This window comes from Pituophis catenifer, unplaced genomic scaffold, assembly GCF_029215685.1.
Source record: "Pituophis catenifer annectens isolate HBS135680 unplaced genomic scaffold, rPitCat1.0.hap2 SCAF_4, whole genome shotgun sequence".
NCBI classification, from domain to species: Eukaryota; Metazoa; Chordata; class Lepidosauria; order Squamata; family Colubridae; genus Pituophis; species Pituophis catenifer.
In genome coordinates, this window is record NW_027256884.1 from 85,787,351 (window position 1) to 85,812,518 (window position 25,168).

General features: G+C 34.9%; 1 protein-coding gene across 1 annotated transcript in view; it reads left to right on the forward strand.

Annotated features, from left to right (window-relative positions):
• ROBO2 (roundabout guidance receptor 2) overlaps positions 1-25,168 on the forward strand; it is a 722,028-nt gene that overhangs the window by 574,124 nt on the left and 122,736 nt on the right. Inside the window, exons 3-5 of the mRNA XM_070943636.1 lie at positions 12,463-12,620; positions 15,200-15,320; positions 19,374-19,512. Of these exons, the coding sequence (XP_070799737.1) occupies positions 12,463-12,620; positions 15,200-15,320; positions 19,374-19,512 (418 nt within the window). The remainder of the gene's footprint in view (positions 1-12,462; positions 12,621-15,199; positions 15,321-19,373; positions 19,513-25,168) is intronic.

Here is a 25,168-nt window from a genome sequence, read left to right on the forward strand (position 1 = left end):
GAGAAGCAGTTGTGAAATGAGTGACATGGTTGTTAAGAATGCTGCACGGGCATAAATGTGAGGATGGTCATAAGTGTGAGGACCAGTCAAAAGTGTGAGGACCTGTCAGAAATGACTTTCCAGCCCTCTGAGTAGTCCCTATACACATAGCCATGGCCACCCGGTCACATGACCAGCTAGCCACACCCACCCAGTCACATGGCCTCCAAGCCACGCCCACACAATAAGCCACGCCCACAATGGTGTCCCTCTTACCAATGTTAAAATCTGTTCACCTTACCCTATACACATAGCCATGGCCACCCGGTCACATGACCAGCTAGCCACGCCCACCCAGTCACATGACCAGCTAGCCACGCCCACAAAATAAGCCACACCCACAATGTCCCTCTTTACCAATGTTAAAATCTGGTCACCTTACCCAAGTTGGAATTTCTGCCACCCTCTGACCCACACAAGAAGACCCCAAAGGGGGAGACTCTCTGCAGCAATACAAACGTTCATTGCCCGTATCCGGCCCAGGGGCCGTAGTTTGAGGATCCCTGATTTTAGTGCAATATAAAAAAATGCAAATAATTTTTCTGCAGACCACCAAAATTTTCTCGCAGACCACCTGTGATCCACGGATCACCAGTTGGTGACCGCTGCTCTAATATACAGTATATGCAAAATTACAAAACATAGAATATAATGTATCTGTATTGCTGGCACATAGTAGCATAACTCATAATTGTTTGAATCTTCTAATTTACAACTAATAAAAGAATGACTGGCAATGTTATTTTTATGAAAGTACTGTTTTCCGTCAGCACATAGCCATGATTAGAAATAAAAAAAATTAATCTTAGCTTGTGATCTGCCTGTTCCATCTGTCCTATCCAAATTCATGTATTGGATTGATATGGCTACATTTCTTAATTGGAAAAATAACCAGGAATAAACAATATCATTATTTTTATAAATGCATTTTTAATTACAGATCTGCTTAATTATTGAGTACTATCTAAACTATTCTATGAACCTTCTCACTATGCAAATTTATTTAGTTTTGGAAACACTTAAATGATAATAAAGCATTCTTTTTTTTATTCTACAATATATTATCATAATGAAGCTGTTACCTCTCAGTATGCATTATACCGAGTTTTAAGTAACATTTTAATGAGCTCAATATTACCATAAACCCATGGATTAAACTAAATTGAATTTACTGGAAATGGAAAAGGTTCATTAAGAGTTAATTACATTGTTTAAGAAAGAATATTATTCATTTTATGAAGTCAGCTTGGCTAAGAGCCCACCAACATATCCATGGTTTCTACAAAGAAAAATAATATTCTATTATTAAATAGAATTAAATAGAATTATTAAAAGGGATTTTTTCATATCTTTTTACATGTATGAGATAATACATCTATGTTAATTGTGTGTGTACTATGTTTCCCCAAAACCATTTGCAGGAATCGAAATTGTTTGTCCACTTAGTTTTTCAATTAATTATGTTGAAAAAAACAGTTATGTATTTAGACATGAATTGTTGTTTTAAGTAGTTGGTTAATTTTCTATCTGTCTTAAATAAATGTTTTTTTTAAAAAAAAAAGAAAATGCATCATTTGGTGTCTTTTTATTTTTGCTTGATATTGCATAATGTAGCATATTTATTTATTTACGTTTTATTAGTGCATTGCTAACTTTGATGGCCTCTTGATATTTTATAAACACTTAAAACCAAAGTATATTTTACAAATAAAAATATTTGTTTTAGTTGAACAATAACCAATATTGATAAAATAATAATCATAATACTGAACCATGCACACTTTCATATAATATAATTTAGGAAGACAGAGAAGATGTATATCAGTAAATACCTGTCCTAAATAGAATATTTCCTGCAGTAGCAATCTCTTTTATTACCTTTGGACAGTATTTATTTATTTGTTTTTTATTTACTTAATAAAATGTATGGCCTGTTTGTAATCCAAGTTTATCCCAAGTATGCTCACACAGTTTTTAGTATACCTCTAATTAGTAAGCACAGTAGATTTGATTTAGTATTTCCAAAATAACATAATAGAACCTCAATTAAAAGCAAGCTGCAAAAATAATGACCCACTAATGTGATGCACACTTGGGAAGCCTGTATCTGAGGACATACATCACCAGGCCATAAAAGACTGCAGTCCTCTGGATTTAATTGTATAATCATTGAAAATATAAAGTTATGTAAATAATCCTGGAAAAAGTTTTCGTACAACCGGGACTGGATTGTCTTTAATGGTTAAATATTAGTTTTTCTATGAATTACTTTGGAAGAAAGATCAGTCTCACTGATTGCCTTTCAGAGAATTCTTTAACACTTAAATTAGTTAATAAAGAAATCCTTATTATATTGAGCTAGAACTAATTTTCTTAATCTGGTTGATATATATTTCTATTTCTATATATTTATCTGGTTGAACATTAATTGTTTATATGGTGACTTTAAATGTTTTTTTGTATTTGTATATTGCTGTGTTTACTTATTACTATTAGTTTAATTTTATTCCTTATCCGTCAAATAATCAAACATTTCTGGGAGAATTACCCTTCCTTCCTTCCTCCCTTCCTCCCTTCCTTCCTCATTGCAAAAATGTATTAGTTATATGGAAGATTAAATTCCAGGAACAAAATTTCAAAAATATGTGCATTATTTCAGAAATAATGTTGCTTATTTTATATTACAGAATAATATATGTGCATTGGACACTTGAAAAGCTGTAATGAGGTAGAAAAAATGTATATTTTTCTCATATAAATAGTGATACAATAAATACTGGTGATACCCAACTTGGAGAAGAGATTGCCTTCCCCTTTTATAAAATGAAATGCAAAAAGAAAAAAAAAACTATAGGTGCTAAACGTGCAATTTTGAGACATATCTGGTACTCATATTAAGAATCTTAAATATTTCAAAATATTTCTGCTTATGTTCCTAAGGTTCATAATCATACAGCTACCGAAAAATGGCACAACTAAATTCAAGTTAGACAGCAAGGATATTTTTCTCCTGTTTTGCTATTATGTTTGCTTGTATCCTTTGAACTTCTTTATCTTGGCTTTTAATTATACATTTTCTTATTATGACTTTATCAAAGATTATATATTTCAGGCTTTATTTTTAAAATATATTTTCTTTTCATCTTTCTCTTCATACTTCCATTTCTTTCACTTTTTCTTTCTTTTTTCCTCCCCTTTGGCTATAAATTAGCCTCGTTTAAGATAAATCCATTTTAATAGGCCAATCAATAGAACTTTTCACTTTTCCTATCTGATAGGGTCATGTAATATTAATGATAACAACTGTCTGACTAATGTATTAAACTTTATTGTAGAAATTATCTTCAGAATGTTGAATATCTTCAATTGACATATTGGGGTGATTTGTTTGTTTTTGTTCATTATTTCTGTAAAACTGCTAAGACTCTTGTAGGATTCCATTGATGTATAATTTTTTATTACTTTCTTTTTTGTGGAGAGCACTTGATAATGAAATTTCACATACTATGAATAACCATAATTTTTTTTCAATTATTTGGGATTTTTTAACAATGTATAACAATAACAATGTATTTTAACTAGTTTACTATTTATTATATAGTTATAGAAACATGTATTTTTTTAAAAAAATAATATATTAGTAATCATATATAAAATATTATTAGTTTATAAAAAATTATAAAAATATAATCTATTCATATACTTTCTAGTCAAATAAGATAAATATATCCAAGTGTTCAGGACTGTGTTCGATGTTCAAATCTTAATTTGATGCCCTTGAAGTGATGGGAAGTGATGTCCCAGTGCCTGGAGGCCATGCGGGCCTGGATGGGGAGAAACAGGCTCCGACTCAACCCCTCCAAGACCGAGTGGCTGTGGCTTCCAGCGTCCCGATATAGCCAGCTGACGCCATCGTTGGCTATTAGGGGCGAATCACTCGCCCCCACGGAGAGGGCTCGTAACTTGGGCATCCTCCTGGACGCCCGGCTGTCTTTAGAAGACCATTTGACGGCCGTCGCCAGGGGGGCTTTTTATCAGGTTCGCCTGATACGCCAGTTGCGTCCCTTTCTAGATCGGGACTCTCTACGCACAGTCACTCAGGCACTAGTCACTTCCCGCCTGGACTACTGCAACGCTCTCTACATGGGGCTCCCCCTGGGGTGCACCTGGAGGCTCCAGCTGGTCCAGAACGCGGCCGCGCGGGGGATTATGTGGGCGACAAGGCGCTCCCATGTGACACCTCTCCTGCGCGAGCTGCACTGGCTCCCGGTGGTCTTCCGGGTGCGCTTCAAGGTGTTGGTGACCACCTTTAAAGCGCTCCATGGCTTAGGGCCGGGGTACTTACGAGACCGCCTTCTGCCACCAATAGCCTCCCACCGGCCAGTACGCTCGCACAGAGTGGGCCTCCTCAGGGTGCCGTCCGCCAGACAATGTCAGCTGGCGACCCCCAGGGGGAGAGCCTTCTCTGTGACGGCGCCCACCCTCTGGAACAACCTTCCCCCAGAGTTACGTACAATAACAGACCTCCGGATTTTTCGTCGGGCCCTAAAAACCTATTTATTTCAACTAGCTGGGCTGCTTGAGTTTAATTTTAAATTGATTTTAAATTGGGTTGTTTTAATTTACGGCCAAAATATTTAATTATTTTAATACTGTTTTTAAATTTTGTATGCTCTGTTTTTACTTTGGCTGTGCACCGCCCTGAGTCCTTTTTGGAGAAGGGCGGTATAGAAATTTAATAAATAAATAAATAAATAAATAAATAAATAAATTTCCACTTTCTGTAATTAATGTACAGTATGATCAATTAGCTGTCAGTGAAAATGTGCCCTTTTGAAAATGTGAACTACATCTAAACTCAAAAACTGCATACAAAATATAAATGCTACAGCAACTGCATGCAAAAATGTAACTATTTGAAAATATAATTTTCATTCAGTTGTTAAAGAAATACAGATTGATGTAACCTAGTTTGTTGACAAATTAGATGTATAATTCTATAGTTGTAAAACTGCCATAAACCAAAAATCAAGTTTTTAAAATATAGCCTTTAATCAGTGGTGGGTTTCAAAAATTTTTACTACTGGTTCTGTGGGTGTGGCTTATTTGGTGGACGTGGCTTGGTGGTCATGTGACTGGGTGGGAGTGGCTTGGTGGTCATGTGACTGGGTGGGAGTGTCTAGGTGGTCACAATCCTAGTTCTCCCTACGAGGATTCTCCCATCCGGACCTTTTGCAATCCCCCAAAGGGTCAAAGGAAACCAGATTCCATACAGCTCTGAACCTTTAAGGCAGACCAAATATAAGTGGTCCTTGCTTAATGGCCGGTTTCTTAGCAAGTGTTTTAATTTACAACTGACCTCCCCAGAGCTACTTGATCTGTTTTTGGAGTTTTGACAGCCATGCACACACACACACACACACACACACAGACACACACACACACACGACCAGTTACAACATCCCACACAGTCATGTGACTGGGGTTTTTTCTATGTTTTTTGCCAGTTTCCAACAATTCCTTCTGGTTTCTGGTTAAAAATGTCCATTGGGGAAAATGGACTTGTTTAACAACCACAGTGTTCACTTAATAGCCACAAGGTTCACTTAATGACCTGGTGTTTGCCTAACCCAGGGGTCTGCAACTTAAACACTCAAAGAGCCATTTTTCTATTTTCTTTTAAACAGGTATATCTCTCTGTGTCTCTCTTTTCTTCCTCTCTCCCTCATCTCTTTCTCTTTTTCTCCCTCTCTCTGTTTCTCATCTCTCCCTCTCTCTCTTTCTTTCTCATCTCTCTCTCAACTCTCTCTGTGTGTCTCTTGTCTCTTTTTCCCTCCCCCTCTCTCTGTCTCTTGTCTCTCTCTTTCCCCCACTCTCTCTGTGTGTCTCTTGTCTCTCTCTCTTTCTCTCCCTCCCTCTCTCTCTCTCTTTGTTTGCAGGGGGGGGAGGAACCTCTGAACTGGTGGTGGGTGGTGGGAATCTGACGTCCGGAGGCCAACGAGCCACATACTGAAGACCAGATGGGAACAATCCCACAAAAATAACACATCTCTTGTCACTTGTGAGCGCTTCTGGTTAGGAGGAAGAGAAGCATGATGGGAGGAGGCTTAGCAGGTGTCAGAGGGGCGGCAAGCGCTTTGCAGTTCCTAAGGGGGGATTGAGCCTCCCCGCTCACATCTTCACTTGAGAGCATCGCTGGCAGCCGCTTCCTGCATTTCAGATGGTCAGTGCTCTTCCTCCTGGTGCTCGGCCTCCTTGATGCACAGAGGCAGGAGGCAGCAGTAACGACACGGGTTTCATTTGCTGCCTGCAAGCTCCGGGCGGCAAGCAGCTGAGCGAGCAAGCCAGCGATCTGCTGGCTGCCTGTAATCTGCAGTTTACTCGTGAGCACCATTGGCCTTTCTCCCTGCCACTCCAAGCCAATGGTGCTCACGAGTAAACTGCAGCTAGGAATCTCAAATACGGCCAGGAATGAACATTTGTGTGGTAGCTGCTGGCTGGAGCTACTAAACAGGTGGCCAAACTAAGTGCCTGTAGGACCCCATCCTGTCACTGGGAGTCCAGGCGACTTGGCGATTGGTGAGCAGTTGGGCTCATTGAGAGACAGAGTTCACAGAGGTCTGATCTACCGCTGGCTACAACACAATGTTCATTCTCATCCATATTTGATATTCCTAGTTAGGGTTGACTTTGACAGCTTCTCTCCGCCAGAGTACTTCCTGAGCCCAAAGCAGCAGGAGACATGGACTGCCTTGCCACCTCAAGCTTTGGGTTCTTAGCAGTCCGTAGAGGATGTGCTCAAATTGGCATCAAGACCAGGGTCCCAGGAGGGCGCGGCCGAAGACTTTTATGGCTTTCTTTCTGCCTTGCAGAAGCAGAGATGGGTGGGAGACCTGAGAGCACACAGACCCCAGCGAAGCACTCTCCAGAGGGCAAACACCCCCCCCCCCCCCGTATGTATGCACCTCACTAGTCCAACCGGTGATCTACCGCATGCTTTCCTTGCAGGCAGGCCGGCTTTGGTAAACACATGGGAAGGGCTCCAGTGCTGTGATCTCCTGTGCGCTTCCCTTGCAGGAAGGACAGCTTTGGTAAACATACAGGAAGGGCTCCGGTGCTACGATCTCCCATGTGCTTCCCTCACAGGCCAGGCCGGCTTCAGGAAACACACAGGAAGGACTCCAGCTGACTTGGGATGGAAATATGAAGAAACACCTGCTGAAGCAACTGCCTTTTCTCTCCGACTTCTGTTCACAGAGAGAAGGAAGAGGCAGAGGCAGCGGCAGCAGTAGCAGCGGAAGGGGGCAACCACTTCGCAGCTGGCATGGTTCGTGCAAACCAGTGCAAACCGGTAGCAACTCACCACTGCCTTTAATCCAATGATATGTGAAAATATATTTCATTTTTTTAAGTAATGTATGTATAAAATAAGTATGTCATGTCAAACACCAGGAAACTGTTTGTAAATGAAAATATAAAGCATATTATTTCAAATTTTCCAATAAACATGTATTTTTCCATTTCAGTCTAGGTGTTTAGTCTGTAGTTTAGTGGGTTCATGGGATATCTATCATATTAAAAAATAGCAGATGAATTATTATTTGCAATCGTATAAATAGAAATTCAATTTTGTAAAGAAGTGAGAGTTTCTATAATAACAAAAATATGAGAAGAATTAAGCCATGGAGATATGGAACTTATTAATCTGTTTATTTAATAAAAGAATATTTAAATCAAGGTACAATCAAAATAATATAACAGTGAAAATGATACAGCAGAATTACTCTGATCATATTATTTGATTACTTCTCTCTCATTCACATACTGTTTATTATGCCTTGCATATCAATGATCTACAAACAACAAATTGGGAACTATTGTTCCTCATTATTACTTTTACACAGAGCTACTGAAATTTCAACCATTTTTCTATTATTTGAATCAAAATAATTTTACACACATATACATATATACACATATAGTTGTTAGGTGATGCTAATTTAACAAGATATGAGAATCATTGCAAGCTGAGTGATATACAAGTTTAATAAATTAGTATTATGGTTGTTTAGTCAGATGTTTAGACTGGATGTGGCATGTTTGTCCATCTATCAAGTCCTTCTCAAGGATAGGCAGTTGTTTGATAATGTTAAAGGTGTGGTCGCATGATGTAAGCTGTTCCAAGTACAGCTAGCTGCCTTTTTCAATTGAGTGGTGGTGATTTTGTAAAAGGTAGATTTACTTAGAACAGTTTACTTGCTGTGAAGAATTGTTCTTGTAGGAAACTTACTTCTCACAAATGTTTTGTTTTCATTTTATGCATCTAGACATAGAGTGTAAAGGAAGTGTTCATATTAGAAACTAAATTAAGCTTTAATTTCCTTCTCACACATACATGCACATACTCATGTTTTGCCTCTCTTAGGATTTACTTGCATGTTCTGAAAATGTTAAAATGATAAGCCACATCCTGTACCTTTATCTGAGAGCCAAATGCAGGCTCAACTCAAATCTGTTTAATACATAATTCACGTTCGTATACATTTTATCTTTGCATATGCTGCAAGGAAACAGGAAATGTGCAGTTCAAAATGTTAAAGCAGAATACATTTTATTAAGAGCTAAAGCAATAAATTAAATCCACTTATGAACTGAGGATTTCCCCCCTCCCCCCGAATTGTTCCAGACTGTTTATTTAGTAAAATGAAGGGCTTTATTGGTTTCTCAGAGGATTGTTAATAATAAAAGGTGAATTTTAATGAAATGGTAACATTTCCACATAGCTAATCTATAAAAGAGGAAATGCCCCATTTTTATAAGTTTATATTAAAGTAATTTTATATTCTGCTTTATCAGAAGAAAATTAACTTGGAGACTGTGCGTGAAAGGACGGTCCTGACAAGGTTGTTGTTTTCTTCCTGTGATTAAAGCCTGCATCCACTTCTAGCGTCATAAATTTATAGAGCAGATTCTGTATGTGGCACTGAATAAAATTTGGAACAGCTTTTAATAAACTACCTGTACTTTGTTCTTTCTTTTCACAGAATCTTAATCTTAAAAAGGCTATTTATATTATTATGCTCTGTATAATGCAGCACTCCAATTCAAGTATCCATTACAAATTACTGTCTAGTATCCACTTAAACATAACACTGTGAAGGAAATCCAACATCTGTTTGGGCAGCTTCTTTCTTTTCTCAACTATTCTTATTTTGGGGGGAATTTTTGTTTATTTATTAAAAAATAAATCTATTATTCTCTATGTTGACACTCTTCATTTGTATGTTTTCGGACTCAGCCCACTCTAGAGCTACGTATTCTCAGGCCCATGTTTCTCTTCATGGGATTTTATTTGTAGTACTCTGCTTTTATTGTTGACTTATTATTTTTCTGAATAATAGTAACACTATAGCTTTTATTTGTTCTTCTATGAGCTTTCACCCATATGCATCCAATAACAAAGTACATTTATTCTTTTAGATTTCTAATCAGATTCCTTCCCTTTTTTCCTATTTTTGCTGTTCTTTGTGAATAAACTATCTTCTATCTTCCTTTGGAATTTGTCTCAATTTTGCCTATTATATAAAAGATATCTTCTTGTACTAACTCTTATTCTAGAATTTTAAATTCCACCTTGTTTATTTTTCATAAAGTCTAGAGAACAAAGAACTTTATGAACTAAGTATCTAGGAGTGGTCATTCATCGCACTGGCTCAAGAAAAGCACATGGTGAATATGCTGCTGCCTCTGGCCAAAGATCAGTGAACGCTATTCTCAAATTTTTCAGCACAAAGGAGGGATACTATGTTCCTGTTGCAATTAAGCTCTTTCTGGCCAATTCGCTAGCACAGCTTCTTTACGGGACCTTGCTCAATACAAATTTATTAGAGCAATTCTCCAGATCCCATGTTGTGTCTCAAATGCACTTCTGCACCTGGAGACAGAATTGATAAAAGTTGAAGCAAGAATCTGTATAGCTTATTCAAATCTTTGGCTAAAGCTTAATTTGATTTTTAATGGAATGTTTTTTATTCTAGGCTGTGCACTGCCCTGAGTCCAGCAGGAGAAGGGCGGTATAAAAATTGAATAAAATAAATAAATAAATAAATAAATTTCTTTCCGCAAGGCCTTGCTCCATTAATCCTCTAAGACAAATTCTCCTCTTCATGGATCAAGGCTGTTGAGTTCAATCTTGCCAAACTAGGCTTCTCTCCAGCCTCAATACTTAAGTTGGAGGATGACCAAGCAAAACAAACATTGTGACAAAGGGTTGAGGACATCAAGAGGCAAGCAGACTTAGGGAAAGCTCCATTGTTTAAGCTCCAGACTGTATTAGATACGGTGTTACTCCTGCCAGTTATCTTAGTCAGTTGAAGATGACAAACTACCAGAAAGCATTTCACTTGCACTGTACCATATACTTCCATCAGCCATCCTGCAGGCAAGTATAAAAAGGTATCATTGAACTGAAAGCTTCTGCTCCTTGGCTCAGAAGAGGTGGAGACCATTGGACACAAACTCCTTCGATGCTCTTTCTATAGAGATATTCAAAAAAAAACATATTCTCCCAATAATTGATAGGTATCCTGGTTGTTCTGTCACTGCCTGTCACAGGACAGACAGACTGTGATTACAATGCAGGTGGCTAGATTCTGCACTGCAGCACTGTGGTTTCGTCAGAAACATGTGATTAATCCACCATAGCTATTTTACACAGCCAATGTAGCAAACCCTTTTGCGTTACTACTCTTTTGCATTTTAGTATTTAATGACTACAGGCCTCACAGTTTAAGGACTGATATTATAGTGTAGATAGACCATGTATAACTGACAGATTGGATGACAAATTGTGGTTTTAATGTAGATATTATCTGTTATTTATTGTTTTATTCTAGAATTTTTAACTGGATATTTCTTGAGTGTTTTTATTTGTTCTGGTCTCTGGTCTTTGACTGTAATGAACTTGGTTTGATTTGATTTGATTTGATTTATGAACTAATCATAGCAATGATTGTATAGTGAATTGTTCAGTAGGCCAATTTCAGCTCCATCTAAATACGTTTATTTTATTTATTACATTTATTTGCTACCCATCTTGTTTAGAAGCAACTCTGGGTAGCATACAGCTTTAAAATAATAAAAGATAAAACAGTTTAAAAATGATAAAAAATGGAAATTACAAAGAAAAATAAAATTATAGTTAAAAGATGTGGAGCGGGAAGCAGGATGCAGGGAAAAACTGGGATTACCTCTTAATTAATTCAACCTTCTCCAGTGTGATTCTCTCTCATCGGTACCCTAAGCAATCTGGTAGAGCTCAGTCTTCAGGCCCTTACAGAAAGTCCCGAAGGATGGGAGCCAATGTTACCTCAGGGGGTAAGATGTTCCAAAGGGCAGCTGCCATAGCAGAGAAGGCCCTTCTCCTATATCCCACCAGCCAGAATTCTTTGACTGACAGGACCCACAGTTCATCTGAGGTCCATACTTTAGATTCTTAACAAATTTCCATCTATTTTTCTTCCTTTTCTGTTCTCTTTTATAAACTGAAGTGAAGGATGGGAACCACCAATAAAAACCTAGAGTTTACTTACCTTCTTCATAGAGATATGTTTTAGTTAGTCTTTGCAGTTTTCCCACAGGAATTAAAAGACAGGCATATTTGTCAGTAGATTTTATAAGTCTTAAATGGTTGTCCCAATCTCTTCTTAAAAACATCCATCATTGGAGCGCTCACAACTTCTAGAGGCAAGTCGTTCTACTGATAAAAGACATTTTTCCTTAGTTCTAGGTTGGTTATCTCCTTGATTTGTTTTCACTCATTGCTTCTTGTCTTGTCTTCAGGTGCTTTGGAGAATAGGTTGACTCCCTCTTCTTTGTGGCAGGCCCTTAGATATTGAAACATTTCATCGCACCTAATGCTTCTTTTATTAAACTAGGTATACCTTTTCCTTCAACCATCCAGCCTCCAGTCCCTAATCAACTTTGCTGATATTATATTTTGTGTGTGTGTGTGTGTTTGTATATACATACATACATATTTCTTCCCTGACTTTTTCTTCATCTGAACTCATCAGCAAATTTATGTTTGTTTCATAATGATTTTAAAATGTTAGAATAAAAACTATTAAGGTTTGTCATCTCCAAAAGTTGCATTAGAGGTATGGTTACGGATCGAAAACTCAGATATGTGTATATTGGGTATATTTAGTTATGTGTTTCTATGAAAAATTAAATTTATAGGTTATATTCATAAGAAAGGATATTTGTGAAGTTGTAGTAGCTGATTATGGATGGTTTCAAATCATGCTTTTTAAAGGACCATCAACTTTTGGTGAAGTAATATCTGTGTTCATTTGTAGGATGTTATGTGTAATAAATCTGGATTTTCCCTCTTTCTGTTTTTTTTTTTTTTTTTTGTATCAGTATTACGGGATGATTTCCGCCAAAATCCTACAGATGTTGTTGTGGCAGCAGGTGAACCAGCTATCTTAGAGTGCCAACCTCCTCGAGGACATCCTGAACCCACTATCTACTGGAAAAAAGACAAAATCCGAATAGATGATAGAGAAGAGAGAATAAGTGTAAGTAGATCATACAATGCTAAATCTCTGTGAATTACTAAAGAACAAATCCCACTACGGATTTTCAAGACAATTGTTAAAATACATGGCTTTTCATGCAATATACAAATGTATTATACAGCAACTAGAAGTTCTAAAATTTGCTTCATAAAATAAAAATAGCAAAGAATATGTATGCAACTTTACAGAAATAATTACTGTAGTTACCACTATATAAACAGAATAGTAGGCTCAGTGAAACAATATACTTCATTCAGTAAGTTATTTGGCTGATAGAAGTGATGTGTTTCCCTTCATTGAAATGAACAGACCCTTGATGGAACAAAGTACTGCATGAGAGAACTTGCTTTTAGCCTTCTCCCCAAGTTCATCCCAAATGTTTCCACATTAGACAACTTTGGGTTCCTATAGCATGCACCAAGGTAGCTCCAGACTGGATAAGTGCAGCAGATAGTGCAGGATTGCACAGTATATGTTGGAACTGGTCATCTTGGAAAACCATCCATATATGCCAAAGTCTCCAATAAGTTGGCTTTAGGCATAGTGCAGGATTCCTCTGCATCACTGATCAACTGGTAGTGCTATTAACACACATCTTACCTCTTCAGTGGTTGATAGAACATTCAGAGATTGGAAGGAAATGACAGGTATAAAACATGGAGAAAACTCCAGGTTGTATGGCTGAAATTTGGATGTTGCCCATTCTCTGCTGTTATCTATAAAAATTGTGAAGACAGTTGTGAAGGACTGTTAACCCAGTCCTTTGATAAAGGAAAGACTCATTGCTTCATTCTGCTTGCCATTTTTTATTTTATTATTTTAATAGGGGTGGGGGTTGTTTGATTGTTATGAGCCACCCAGAGTGGTTGAGATTCAATAAGCATATACTGTAAGTTTAAGAAATTATTGATATTTTGGTTGATTGCGTTGTAAGCCTGATGCTTAGACTGAAATTGGCATTTTTAACTACCTATCAAGTCCTCCCCAAGGACCTGGGATAAGCAGGTGTTGATGTTTTATGGTGTTAGAGGTATCATCACAGGTTGCTATTATTATTTTCATTATTATCTGTTTACAACTCTGCAATGTCAAAGCTGCCAGTTCTTTAGCTGGTCTAGGTCTTCATATTCATTGAGTTCTACGGAATAACCTAGGGTGATATAATGTATCAGCATAACAAATGTGAAGATTCAAGCAGTGTGATCTTTTGTGAAAATTAAGTCAATGTAAAGATTTTCTAAGTTCTAAAAGTTTTTGATATGGCACCAAGTATGCCCATAATCACTGGGACCACCACAATCAGTTTACACCATAAATTTTCAGTTTCACTTTTCACATCTTGATGTTTTGTGATCTTTATTTCTTTGTCTTTTATTCTGTCATTCCCCTGATAATGCCACATCAATTACCCATATTTTTTTTTCTTTTCAACAACAGTTATATCTGGCTTCAATGTTATTTGGAAGTCCCACAATGTTTTAACCTGATAATTTTCAACTAAATTACAACCATAGGTTTCCATCAATTGTTGCTGTTTTTGTTGTTGTTGTTATTATTATTATTATGATTCATCACACAGTCAGCCAGATTTCAGACTGGATTTGGCATTTTGGTTCTCCTATAAAGTTCTTTCCAAAAACCCAGGATACACATATATGGTGTTATAGATATTGTTGCAGGATATTTCTTCACAGTCTATAGGATAAACCAGGGCCATCAACTGTATGTATGTATGTATGTATGTATGTATGTATGTATGTATGTATGTGAATGGACAGACGGACAGATAAATAAATGACAGTTTAGTTTAATGGTTAAGGCTTGATTTCTAGGAGAATGTGGGTTCTAGTCCCATTAAAGCTGGCTGGCTTTGGTTTGGTCACTGTCAGCCCACATTGGGTTCAGGCAACAAGCCATTCCTATCGCAATCAATGGATCAACACTTGATCAGATGTTCAGACTGGATTTGATGTTTTTGTTCACCTATTGAGTCTTTCCCAAGAACCTGGGATAGGCAGATATGGATGTTTGATATAAATTATTCCAAGTAAAGCTGCCTTTTGCAAATGACTGATGGTGAATTTGAATGATGTTCAAGTGGTGCTCCAGTTGTTTTGGGATTGCACCTAAGGCATATATTACTATTGGTACTACTAACTTTGCTTTCTGTTGCCACAGTCGTTCTATTTCTAATTATAGATCTTTGTAGTTTGTCATTTTCTTCAGTTCTTTATCTTCTTTTCTGCTGTCTCCAAGTACTGCCATGTCCACTATCCAGACTTTTTTGTCTTTCTTATTGGTGATTTTTAAGACTGGCAAATTATGCAACAGGCCTTGACTGTTTGAATTCTAAAGTCCCAGGGCACTTTTTTTATCATGTGTTCATCGTACAGTCAGCCAGATGTTTAGACTGAATGTGGTACTTTTACCCACTTGTCATGATTATTGTTCTTTCAAATGCATAGTCCTCTATATTTAAATGAAATTAAAATTAAGCACTATTGCTATTCATTTCTAGGTATCTCAGGGAAAATTTCGTAGTGCATAACAAGTTATCTTTCTTAATTTTTTAATAATAGATACGAAGTGGAAAGCTCATGATTTCAAATACAAGAAAAAGTGATGCTGGAATGTATACATGCGTCGGCACAAATATGGTGGGAGAACGGGATAGTGATCCTGCAGAACTTACTGTTTTTGGTAAAGGAATTCTAAAATACATTAATGTTTCTGTCAACTGACCCAGTCAATGTTATTTGGAAGTTTTGTTAAATAACAAGTGTCCTGAAACTCTTTTTTTAATAGCTTTGTGCCTTTGCCCTGACAGCTAGAGTTATAGATCTATAGCTAGATTTATTAATATAAATATGCCATAATTAAACTTATATATTTTGCTCTTATATTTTTCTCTTGTACTTAGGTAGTTCAACATGCTACATTGGTGTTGAAACATAATAAAGATATTATTATTACTTCAGTTACTTTGTGCAAACTATTTTAAGTCTAGGAATTAATTTTTAAAATATAAAAACACAGAAATTAAACCAAAAATGATATTTTCAATTGACTGCTTATATTGGTTCCTGTTAGAAAATTATCAAATATATTTGATAAAATATTATCCCAGCTGATAGAAATTTCAAATTCTATTGTTTATTAATATTAATTCTACTGTACAGTACTGTACTCCGTTCCGTTCCGTTCCATTCCACTCAACTCCACTCCACTCCACTCCACTCCATTCCATTCCATTCCATTCCATTCCATTCTATTCTATTCTTTCCATTACTGATAGAAAAAAAATATTTGTAACACTACAGGAAACTGAATCAAGTAGATGATACTAAGTCTGTCTATACTACTATAGGTCTGAAAAATGTCTGTCTCAAATAACTAAGTGGTATGATCATTTTATTTTATGCATTTTATATTGCTTTCAATTCCTTGTTTTAGAAAACTATTCCTATAAATAATGACCATGTTCTAAAAATAAAATTGAAAAAGAAATTAAGGTTATCTGGATATAGAACAGATGCAGAACAAAGTTATTCAATAAAATTTACTGGAAATGCATAGAAAATGCTAATGAATTAGAAGAAAGTGAAGCTGCTGAATATTAAATGTATAAGTTGTTTTCTTACATACTGGCTTTTAGACATTTGCAGGATGTATTCCTTTATTTTGGTTTTAAAATGTTTTCTACCAGTATCTAAAATTAATTCTAGCATATCACTTGGAACTGGTATCTAGGTCACCATACAAGGAATTTAGCTTGAGGCATAGCCTCTGGTAAAAATGGGTAACAGAAAATAAAACATTATCAGGAGTTCAGTGAATATACTGTATGCAGGAAGACCAAAATTACAATCACATTTGAAGAAGTTTTCATAAATAAGTTTGGCATACTGATATCATAAATAGGTATATAACTAGGTAAATTAAAACATATTGTTTTCAACCACACAGACATTAGGAAGGCAACTGGCCAGTAAAAGCTCAGCTCCATCCAGTCACCGCGACTCTACCCAAAATTAAGAGATTACAGGGTCATAAAAAGAGTTACTGATATAATCATTGCAAGTTAATATTGAAAGGAAATTGCATGCGTTTTCCTGTGTGTTAACAAGAAGCATTTCCATTCTCAGTTCTACTGACATAATTATTACTGTAGTTGGTGTTTAGATTTAATCAGCATAAACTCATTAAAATCAATGTTGTTGAGCAATTTTGTTGCTCAAAGGATGGCTAAATCTAGACTCCAAACATGTTGTGTTGATATTCATAATATTTTGTAGTGTTTGCTTTAAAGATAAAAAGTTTTGAATTTTCAGATTTTTATACCTTAAAGAAAATATGTGCATTTAACTACATATGTTGGTTTTGATTCAAAACATATAATTTATATCATGTTTGCTTTTATTCACAAATAATATTATATTAAACTCTTTAAACTTCATTTCTTAAGCTTGCCATATTTGAAAAGAAATGATTGAGTGCATGAAACATCTTCTGCCATATTTATCTCTTCAGCATGCAGGATATTGCCATAGTTTACTTGAGTGTATGCAATTAGATTCTGATCTGTGGTTTTGTACTATGTATATTTCTGCTTGTATATGACAACATTCACCCACACCATCCACACATTCACCCAAAAGATTATGTCAGTTTTCAGAAGCAACTTTTTCATGACCATGGGAGTTTGATGTAGGGAAGGCCTGGTTAGATTTAGAGGAGAAACTGACAAATAATAGATGTCCCACCTATCAGAATGAAATTGTATAATTATATATCATTCTGCATACTGGAACAAAATAAAGTATAAATAATAGATTACTTTAAGCTTCATTTGATCTGAGATAAAGATCCACAGTCATTTGCTTAGATCCTGTTCATTAAACATTGGCAGTTCAGTTTATTTGTAATTTGACTCTTTCCTTTTACTTAAGTAAAAGGGAAAGTATCAGATATTCAAATTAATGAGAAAGAATTAAATAATTAAATAAACAAAATAAATAATGATTCTTCATTTTCCAAAGTGAAAGAAATAGAAATAGCAATTTTTGACAAATGTTGCATATTTTATTCAATGTTGTACATATGTATTCTCTTGTGATTGTCAGGTGCCATTAATACCCTAAACTTTGGTATACAAGTACTCCTCAACTTATAACCAGTTGCTTAGTGACTGTATGAAGTTGCGGTAGATAGCCCCAAAGCTGTTTATGACTCAGTCCCGAAGTTATGACCATTGCAGTTGCTTGCCCTTATGACCAACTGGGATGTTGCAGTGCCCCCACACATTTATCAGCCATATTGGGGAGAGAAGAGATGAGGCTCTCATAAGACAAGTGATTATATGGGCATTTCACTTAATGGCTATCATGACTTCCAATCCTAATGGGCAGGCCCCATTACAGTTGTAGTCAATGATTGTCTATATATGTTAATCAAGTATCTGAGAAAAATTGCTAAGCTATGAAGCTTATTTATAACAAGCCAGAGTCCATATGACTGACAAAATTATCTCTTCTGATTTCTTTTATATGTATTTCTTCTCTAAGGCCTGTATTATTTAACATAGAAACATTTTTGGAGATAAGAAAGATATATTTATTCAGCTGTTATCTAAAAAAATGCTTTATTTAATATAGAATATATGTCTTCATTTTAATTTAAAATTATTAATGTAATGATGCCACTCAAATTTATGGATACATTATTTATTCATTCATTCATTTATAGAAAAATGAATGTAATGATGCCACTCAAATTTATGGATACATTATTTATTCATTCATTCATTTATAGAAAAAACTTTTCACCTTTTTTGAAATTAGCATTGCTGCACTATGAAAAAAATATACTTTGGATATACCAGAGAATTGCCTCCTTTTATCGAATGAGCGACTAACATTGTAAAAATGTTGTGCATCTTATTTAAATCCACTTGATATTGTTGTCTATGCATGTACAATATGTGCTTTTGAATATTCAACAAGTCCCTTCAGTTTTCTTGGCAAGATTTGCAGAAATGGTTTATCCTTGCCTTCTTCTGAGAATGAGTGGTCAAAGTCATTCAGGTGGGTTCTTATCTAGGGCAGGACTAGCACTTACAGTTTTTAGCCCAGTACCTTTAACCACTACAGCAAACTAGCTATTAATATTATATAAAGAATGTTAATTGAATGACATTATTCTAAACATTTTTTTTCATAAATTGAATAATGGAACAATCATGTTGTAATATATAATGCAATATATATGCAATATATAAGCACAAAAGAATCAATAACTTACATATTCTTGCCTAATAATAGACAAAATGTAGAAATGATGTACACACACAATAATGAGTTTTTTTGTGAAATATAAAGTCATTTATATATGTATTTATTTATTTATTTATTTATTTATTTATTTATTTATTTTGTACCTTGCCACAATCTTTTGATTCTCAGTGGCTTACATGGTATGAAAACCAAAAAAAGGAAGGTATTCATGAAACAATATAAAATACTCACTTATTTGTGTATAAAACACAAATCTGGGAAACACTAAAAATAACAACTCATTAAAATTAAATAAAATCTTGGTCCAAGCAGGTTAAACATTAGACTTCATGACTGTTAATGAGAATAGGGAAATGTTTTAATAAATCACTAGGCAATGCATTTATTCTGGGCTGGACTGTTTTCAGTATTTGAAATGAAACATAGCCATTTTATTTAATGTGGAACTCTTGTTTTCAAGAACGACCCACATTTCTCAGAAGACCAATCAACCAAGTGGTTTTGGAAGAAGATGTTGTTGAGTTTAGATGCCAGGTACAAGGCGATCCTCAGCCATCAGTTCGCTGGAAGAAAGATGACATTGATTTGCCAAGAGGAAGGTAAGAAAAATGCTAATTATTCATAGGGCTTTTAGGATTGCCACACTTATTCATATGAAATATTATTAATCAGGAAAAAGCATATTGGTTAAAAGGATTCTATTATTTATTTACCTCTATTAATAAGAACACATGTTCTTAAGAAAATACAGTTTTGTAATTAGGGATACTTACCTCTTAAGCAGTAATTCTTCAGATCTCATTGCAGGCCCCAGAACACCCAGAAATTTCATCAATAAAATGTGATGGTAAAAATGATTGATTGTAGGGTTAATGCAATGTTCACTTATGTTTAGGAGTTTAGGAGTTTAGGAGTGTAAATGAAAGCACAAGAGCCAGTTTGTTGTAATGCTTAAGACACCAAAGAGTGGGAGTTCTGGTTCTACCTTAGGCACAAAGCCAGTTGAATGACCAGTCACTCTCTCTCAGCCTAGGATGTTAATGTCAAACCATTTCCAAATAGCCAAGAAAACTACAAGGGTTTGTCCAGGCAGTCTCCATGAGTCAAAACTGATTCAAAGGCAAATACACACAATGAAAACATTTCTAATACCAGTCTGAGAAATCTGAATGAAAAGTCATATGTCACTGGAAGTTTTACAATCTAACAGCAAATCAGTAGTATGAACTGAAGCAGAAAATGTTGCTTAACCATACAATAAAGGAATAGGATCTCTCTGCTCCTTTATGTCACTCTTGCACAATATTCTTTTTATTTTAGATTTACTAAATAATTTCACTAAAATTTAATAACTTGATTAAAAAAATGATTGATCAGATGTGATGTTAGCTTGACCGCACTAAGTAAAGCAATATTAATAATGCATAATCCAGAGAATCTTTATTGTTATGTCACTTGAAAGAGTAACACTTAAATAAATTAAACACTGTAAATAAACTAAATATTCAAACTACCTAATCCTACATAACTAATTTTCCTGAGCATTCTATACAAGTATGGAAAATACTTTAGGAAAATGCAGTATTAATAAAAGTATAGTGTAAAAGGATATAATATTTATAATGGAACATGTTCTTACTACTCTCTGGAAATATAACTATTTCTTTTTATAACCTCTGCTTCAAAATTTTTATACCTGGATATTTGTTTCCAAACCTTATAACCTAATTTTAAAAATCAGTGGTTTTAAATTTCTGTTTGATTGGGGTTTTAAAGTTATTTTTTTAATTTGGATATGGCTGCATTACTTCCCTTCTTCCTGCCAGAAGTGCAATGCTATGAAATTCCAGTTTTCTATGACGTTCCTGCAACTTCAGGGTCTGCTGTTTTAGGTCAACCAAGTGTTGATCCAATGATTGCAATAGGAATGGCTTGTTGCCTGTACCTAATGTCATGGGCTATCAATGACTCAACCAAGGCCAGCCAGCTTTAATGGAACTAGAACTCAGTCTCCTGGAAATAAAACCTTAACCACTAGACTAAACCATCATTTATTTATCTGTCTGTCCATCCTTCTACATACATACATACATACATACATACATACATACATACATACATACATACAATTGATGGCCCTGGTTTATCCTAGAGACTGTGAAGAGACAATAATGTCTCCAAGTATCTGAGGGCAGGCAAAAGAACAAGCGAGTTTAAAATATAAGAAAGCAAATTTTGATTAAACCTCAGGAAAGTTTTCATAATAATAATTACTCTTCAACAATGGAACTGACAGTGTCATTATTTAATGCTTTTCTCTAGTTCCTTTACTAGTTCAACTACTTAAAAAGATACTGCATGGCTCTCTACTAAGCAAGGATCCATAGTAGATTCCTGCATTGGGAAGAGTTCCAACCATTGCATTATGAAATGAAATGCCATTCTAAAAGCATTTTGAAAATGTAAAGTGAACAATATGAATATTGATGAGTTTTCAATGATTTATTATTATGACTAGTTTTCTTCTTTAATGTGTGTTTGACACATTTATACTGAGGGGCAATAAATTCTATAAATGATGGAAAGTATTGGTAATTACTTCCAGTTAAATTCAAGCTGACTTATGTGTTGAGTGTGCCACTTTATTTAAGCTTAGATATGAAACCAATATTACAGACTGAAATATTTGGTGTGGAGATGGCATTTCCTTGGCTTAACATTTAATAACATTTGATTACAGTTTGTGCTGCACTTCATGTTTTCTAATTTCTAGCAAAGCCTAAGAGACCAGCTGCATAACTGTAATTATGTAGCAAGTAATATAGGGGTTTTCCCCTTAGAAATAAAATACTTTTAGTTACAGATTGGAATGTATGAAATTTGTTAATAACAATTTACATGGAACATGATAGCAAGGCTAGTTTTGTGAGACTGAACTAATGTACAGACAGAATGAATGTGTCAGTTTCCTTAATATATATCCTTAAAGTATCTATTTTATGGGGGGTGGGATATTCCTGCTCTGAGCAGCTGGCTCAGTAAATACCTTTTTAATGAAATTACAATTGGTGTTTGTATGTTGGATGTGTAGATATTTCATGTTAACTGACAAGAGAACTGAAGGTAGCAAAAGCTATAAACTACTAACAGAAAAGAGCCATTTCTTTAAATTTATTCTCTGTAGTGCAATAAATAGAACAAGGCAAGAAAACATGGTAAACTAAAAATAATATGCAATTTGCCCTGCTTCTACAATGAAATGTTACGTTGCTATGCATTATTACATAAAAGAATTCTTTTGGCAACCTAAGAACCAGTTCTGTTTTAATGGAAAATTAAGAAAAGATCTCTGGTTTCATTTTGCTTTGGTATCTAGCAAATATATTCTTTCTGAAAATGGAAAAAGATAAAAGTTAAATGGAATATTATTGCTGGTTAACTTGATAAATAAAGTTCCTATCATTAATGCCATAAGACATTCTGCATTACCCATCCAAACTATTTCCATTTCCTTTTGCTTTTCACCAGGCAATGTACCAAAAATAGCATATTGTTATTATTTCTATCTCCTCCTCTACAAGTGAAACAAAATGAAGATTCTAATTATCAAGTCAATTTTTTTGTTTTTGTTTCAATTAACGATGTAATTGAAAAATGCTCTAAAGGCTCTAAAAAAGAGCTTGTAGTACAGTGGACTAAAGCACTATTATTAACAACTGCTGCTTGCAATTACTGCAAGTTCAAATCTCACCAGGCTCAAGGTTGACTCAGCCTTCCATCCTTTCAAAGGTAGGTGAAATGAGGACCCAGATTGTGGGGGCAATAAGCTGACTTTGTATAAATATACAAAAGTATGAAGGCTATTGCTTAACGCATTGTAAGCCGCCTTGAGTCTCCGGAGAAGGGCGGCATATAAATTAAAGCAAAAAAATAAATAAATAAATCTACCTCTATCTGTTCTAATATGCTGGAATTTTTAGTAATAATTTTCAAGATAAGATACCCTGATGAATGTAAGTTGTGGGAATTTAGCACTTCATATATTTTCATGGTGATAAGATAGGAATTTGGCATTCACTTTTGAAATCAGGTGTTTCACACAATGAAATTTGTCCTTTGTTCCTCTTTGTGTCTTGACATTTGAATACAGTAAGCAATACACCCACAGCCTAAAAGAAAGGGTAAATGAACATTTAGCTTGAAAGTGATATAATGCATTATTTATGCCAAGAGATGGAATCTGGCCATTGCTGTCGTTATTTGATGACCAGCTACAGTTCTTTATTTGCTTTTATACTAAAAGCAAATACTCTGTTTATACTAAACAGAGACATTCATATTGGCCTTTCTTGATTTTTTAGTGACCTTCAATACAATCATGGTGTTCTCTGCAACAATCATGGTGTTAAGAGTGGGAGGCATGGAGTTTTGGTGATTCTATAACTTCCTCTACGATTAGTGACAATTGGTATTGGGGGAGAGAGGCTAGAAACCTAGCCCTAAACCCCTTGATGTGTGGGTTGTCATGTCTGTATTTTTTCCTATTTAACATCTACAGAACACCACTAGGTAGTTTGCCCAAAAAAGAAAGTTAGATATCATCCATACTGTGTGCTGATAATATCCTTCATTACATTTTCACCTGTGTCAGCCATATAAATTGCATAAAATAAATAAAATAAACAGTGCTATAAAGATTCTTTTGCAGTGTCTGAAGGCGGTGGGAAGAGCAGGCTCAGGTTGGGCTCAACCTTGGCAAGATGGAGTAGCTATGAATTTTGTAGTCCTCCCTCCCCTCAGGAGCCAGGGCTTACTATATTTTGCTATGAATGGAGTAGCATTCCCCTACTAATTTACAAATAAATTGGAAAAAAATGTTTTCTGTATGATATAAAGGAATTAATGTTGGTCACATGAGCAGATTTTCTGTCTTATTTAATAATAATGAGCAATATTAAATGAAAGCTGGAGAAAAAAAATATTTTTCCGTTATTAAACATAGCTCTTTAAATATTTTGTCTTTATAAACCTATACTGTTTTCAGATTTTCAGCAGTATACATCAAGGAGATTTATTTCTTTTATGAAATGAATAGAGTAGGTCAGAGAATGTTGTTAAAACCTTGACAATAGAAGGGACAAAGCTAATATATTATTTCTGTGTTTGTGTGAGATGGAATGTCAGAAAATATATATTATCAGATATAGTTTATAATGAATTAACCTGACAGCTTCTGAGCTCTGTAGTGGCTAAGGAAGAATCTTCAATTTGATATAGTTATACTATCTTTGGTTAACAGAAAATTAATAGTAGAAGGCATGTTAATTTTATTTGGAAATGGTTATTAAAAAGAAATGCTGATGTTGAAAATTTTACCATTTCTTGCCTAATTTAACCATTGATCATTGCTCATTAAAAGAAAAACGAGTGGAGTCTCTTATTTTCTTCAAAGAAAATTCACCACTGTGTGTTATAAACTGAGATCCTGGGAGATTTGAAATTCCAGTGCTTAAGGGCTGAATTACAATATCAAAAAAGTAATACAGGCTTTCAGAAGAATGTGCTTCTAAGAGGATTGAAAAAATAGTTATGCTTTCACTGGAATTTGGAATTTGGTAGGTGTTATTTGCAATGAAGACAACAGAAACCTCCATAACAAATTATTTTACAAAAACATTCTTTGGTATTGTTTCTAAAGCTCTGCTAATAAGCATATTATTGATGAAAGCATGATTATAATGCTATAAGTATATAAATATAATAGTATCGTAATACATGGATGTGAGTGTTCTATTGCTTCGTTGTCCATTTGTAATAATATTAACAAATATTATCTTTAATACTTTATGCTTTTTAATGATTTTCTTCCCTTGCTCACAATACATGCTGTTTGCTAAAACAGTTATATGAAAATATTAATTGCATTTATATATTAAAATGCATACAGTGTGCAATTTTCAAAATTGGATTGTTAATATTCTTCCCAAATCATGGCCCTAATGGGATTTTGGACCTATAAACCATTGCTTTTTATTTTAATACTTTCCAGTCATTTTTAAAAAAAGTATAGCTTGACAATATTTGGCCTACTCCTTTAGACTTAAATTACACTTAAATGGTTCCCTACATAGGAAAAAAAATCTTATAATGTTTTAAAATCAAGTAACTGAGGCATGTTGGCTATTACAAATACTTTATATTATCTGATACTACTCTATATATTAATTCAAATAAATTTAATGTACAACTATGTAC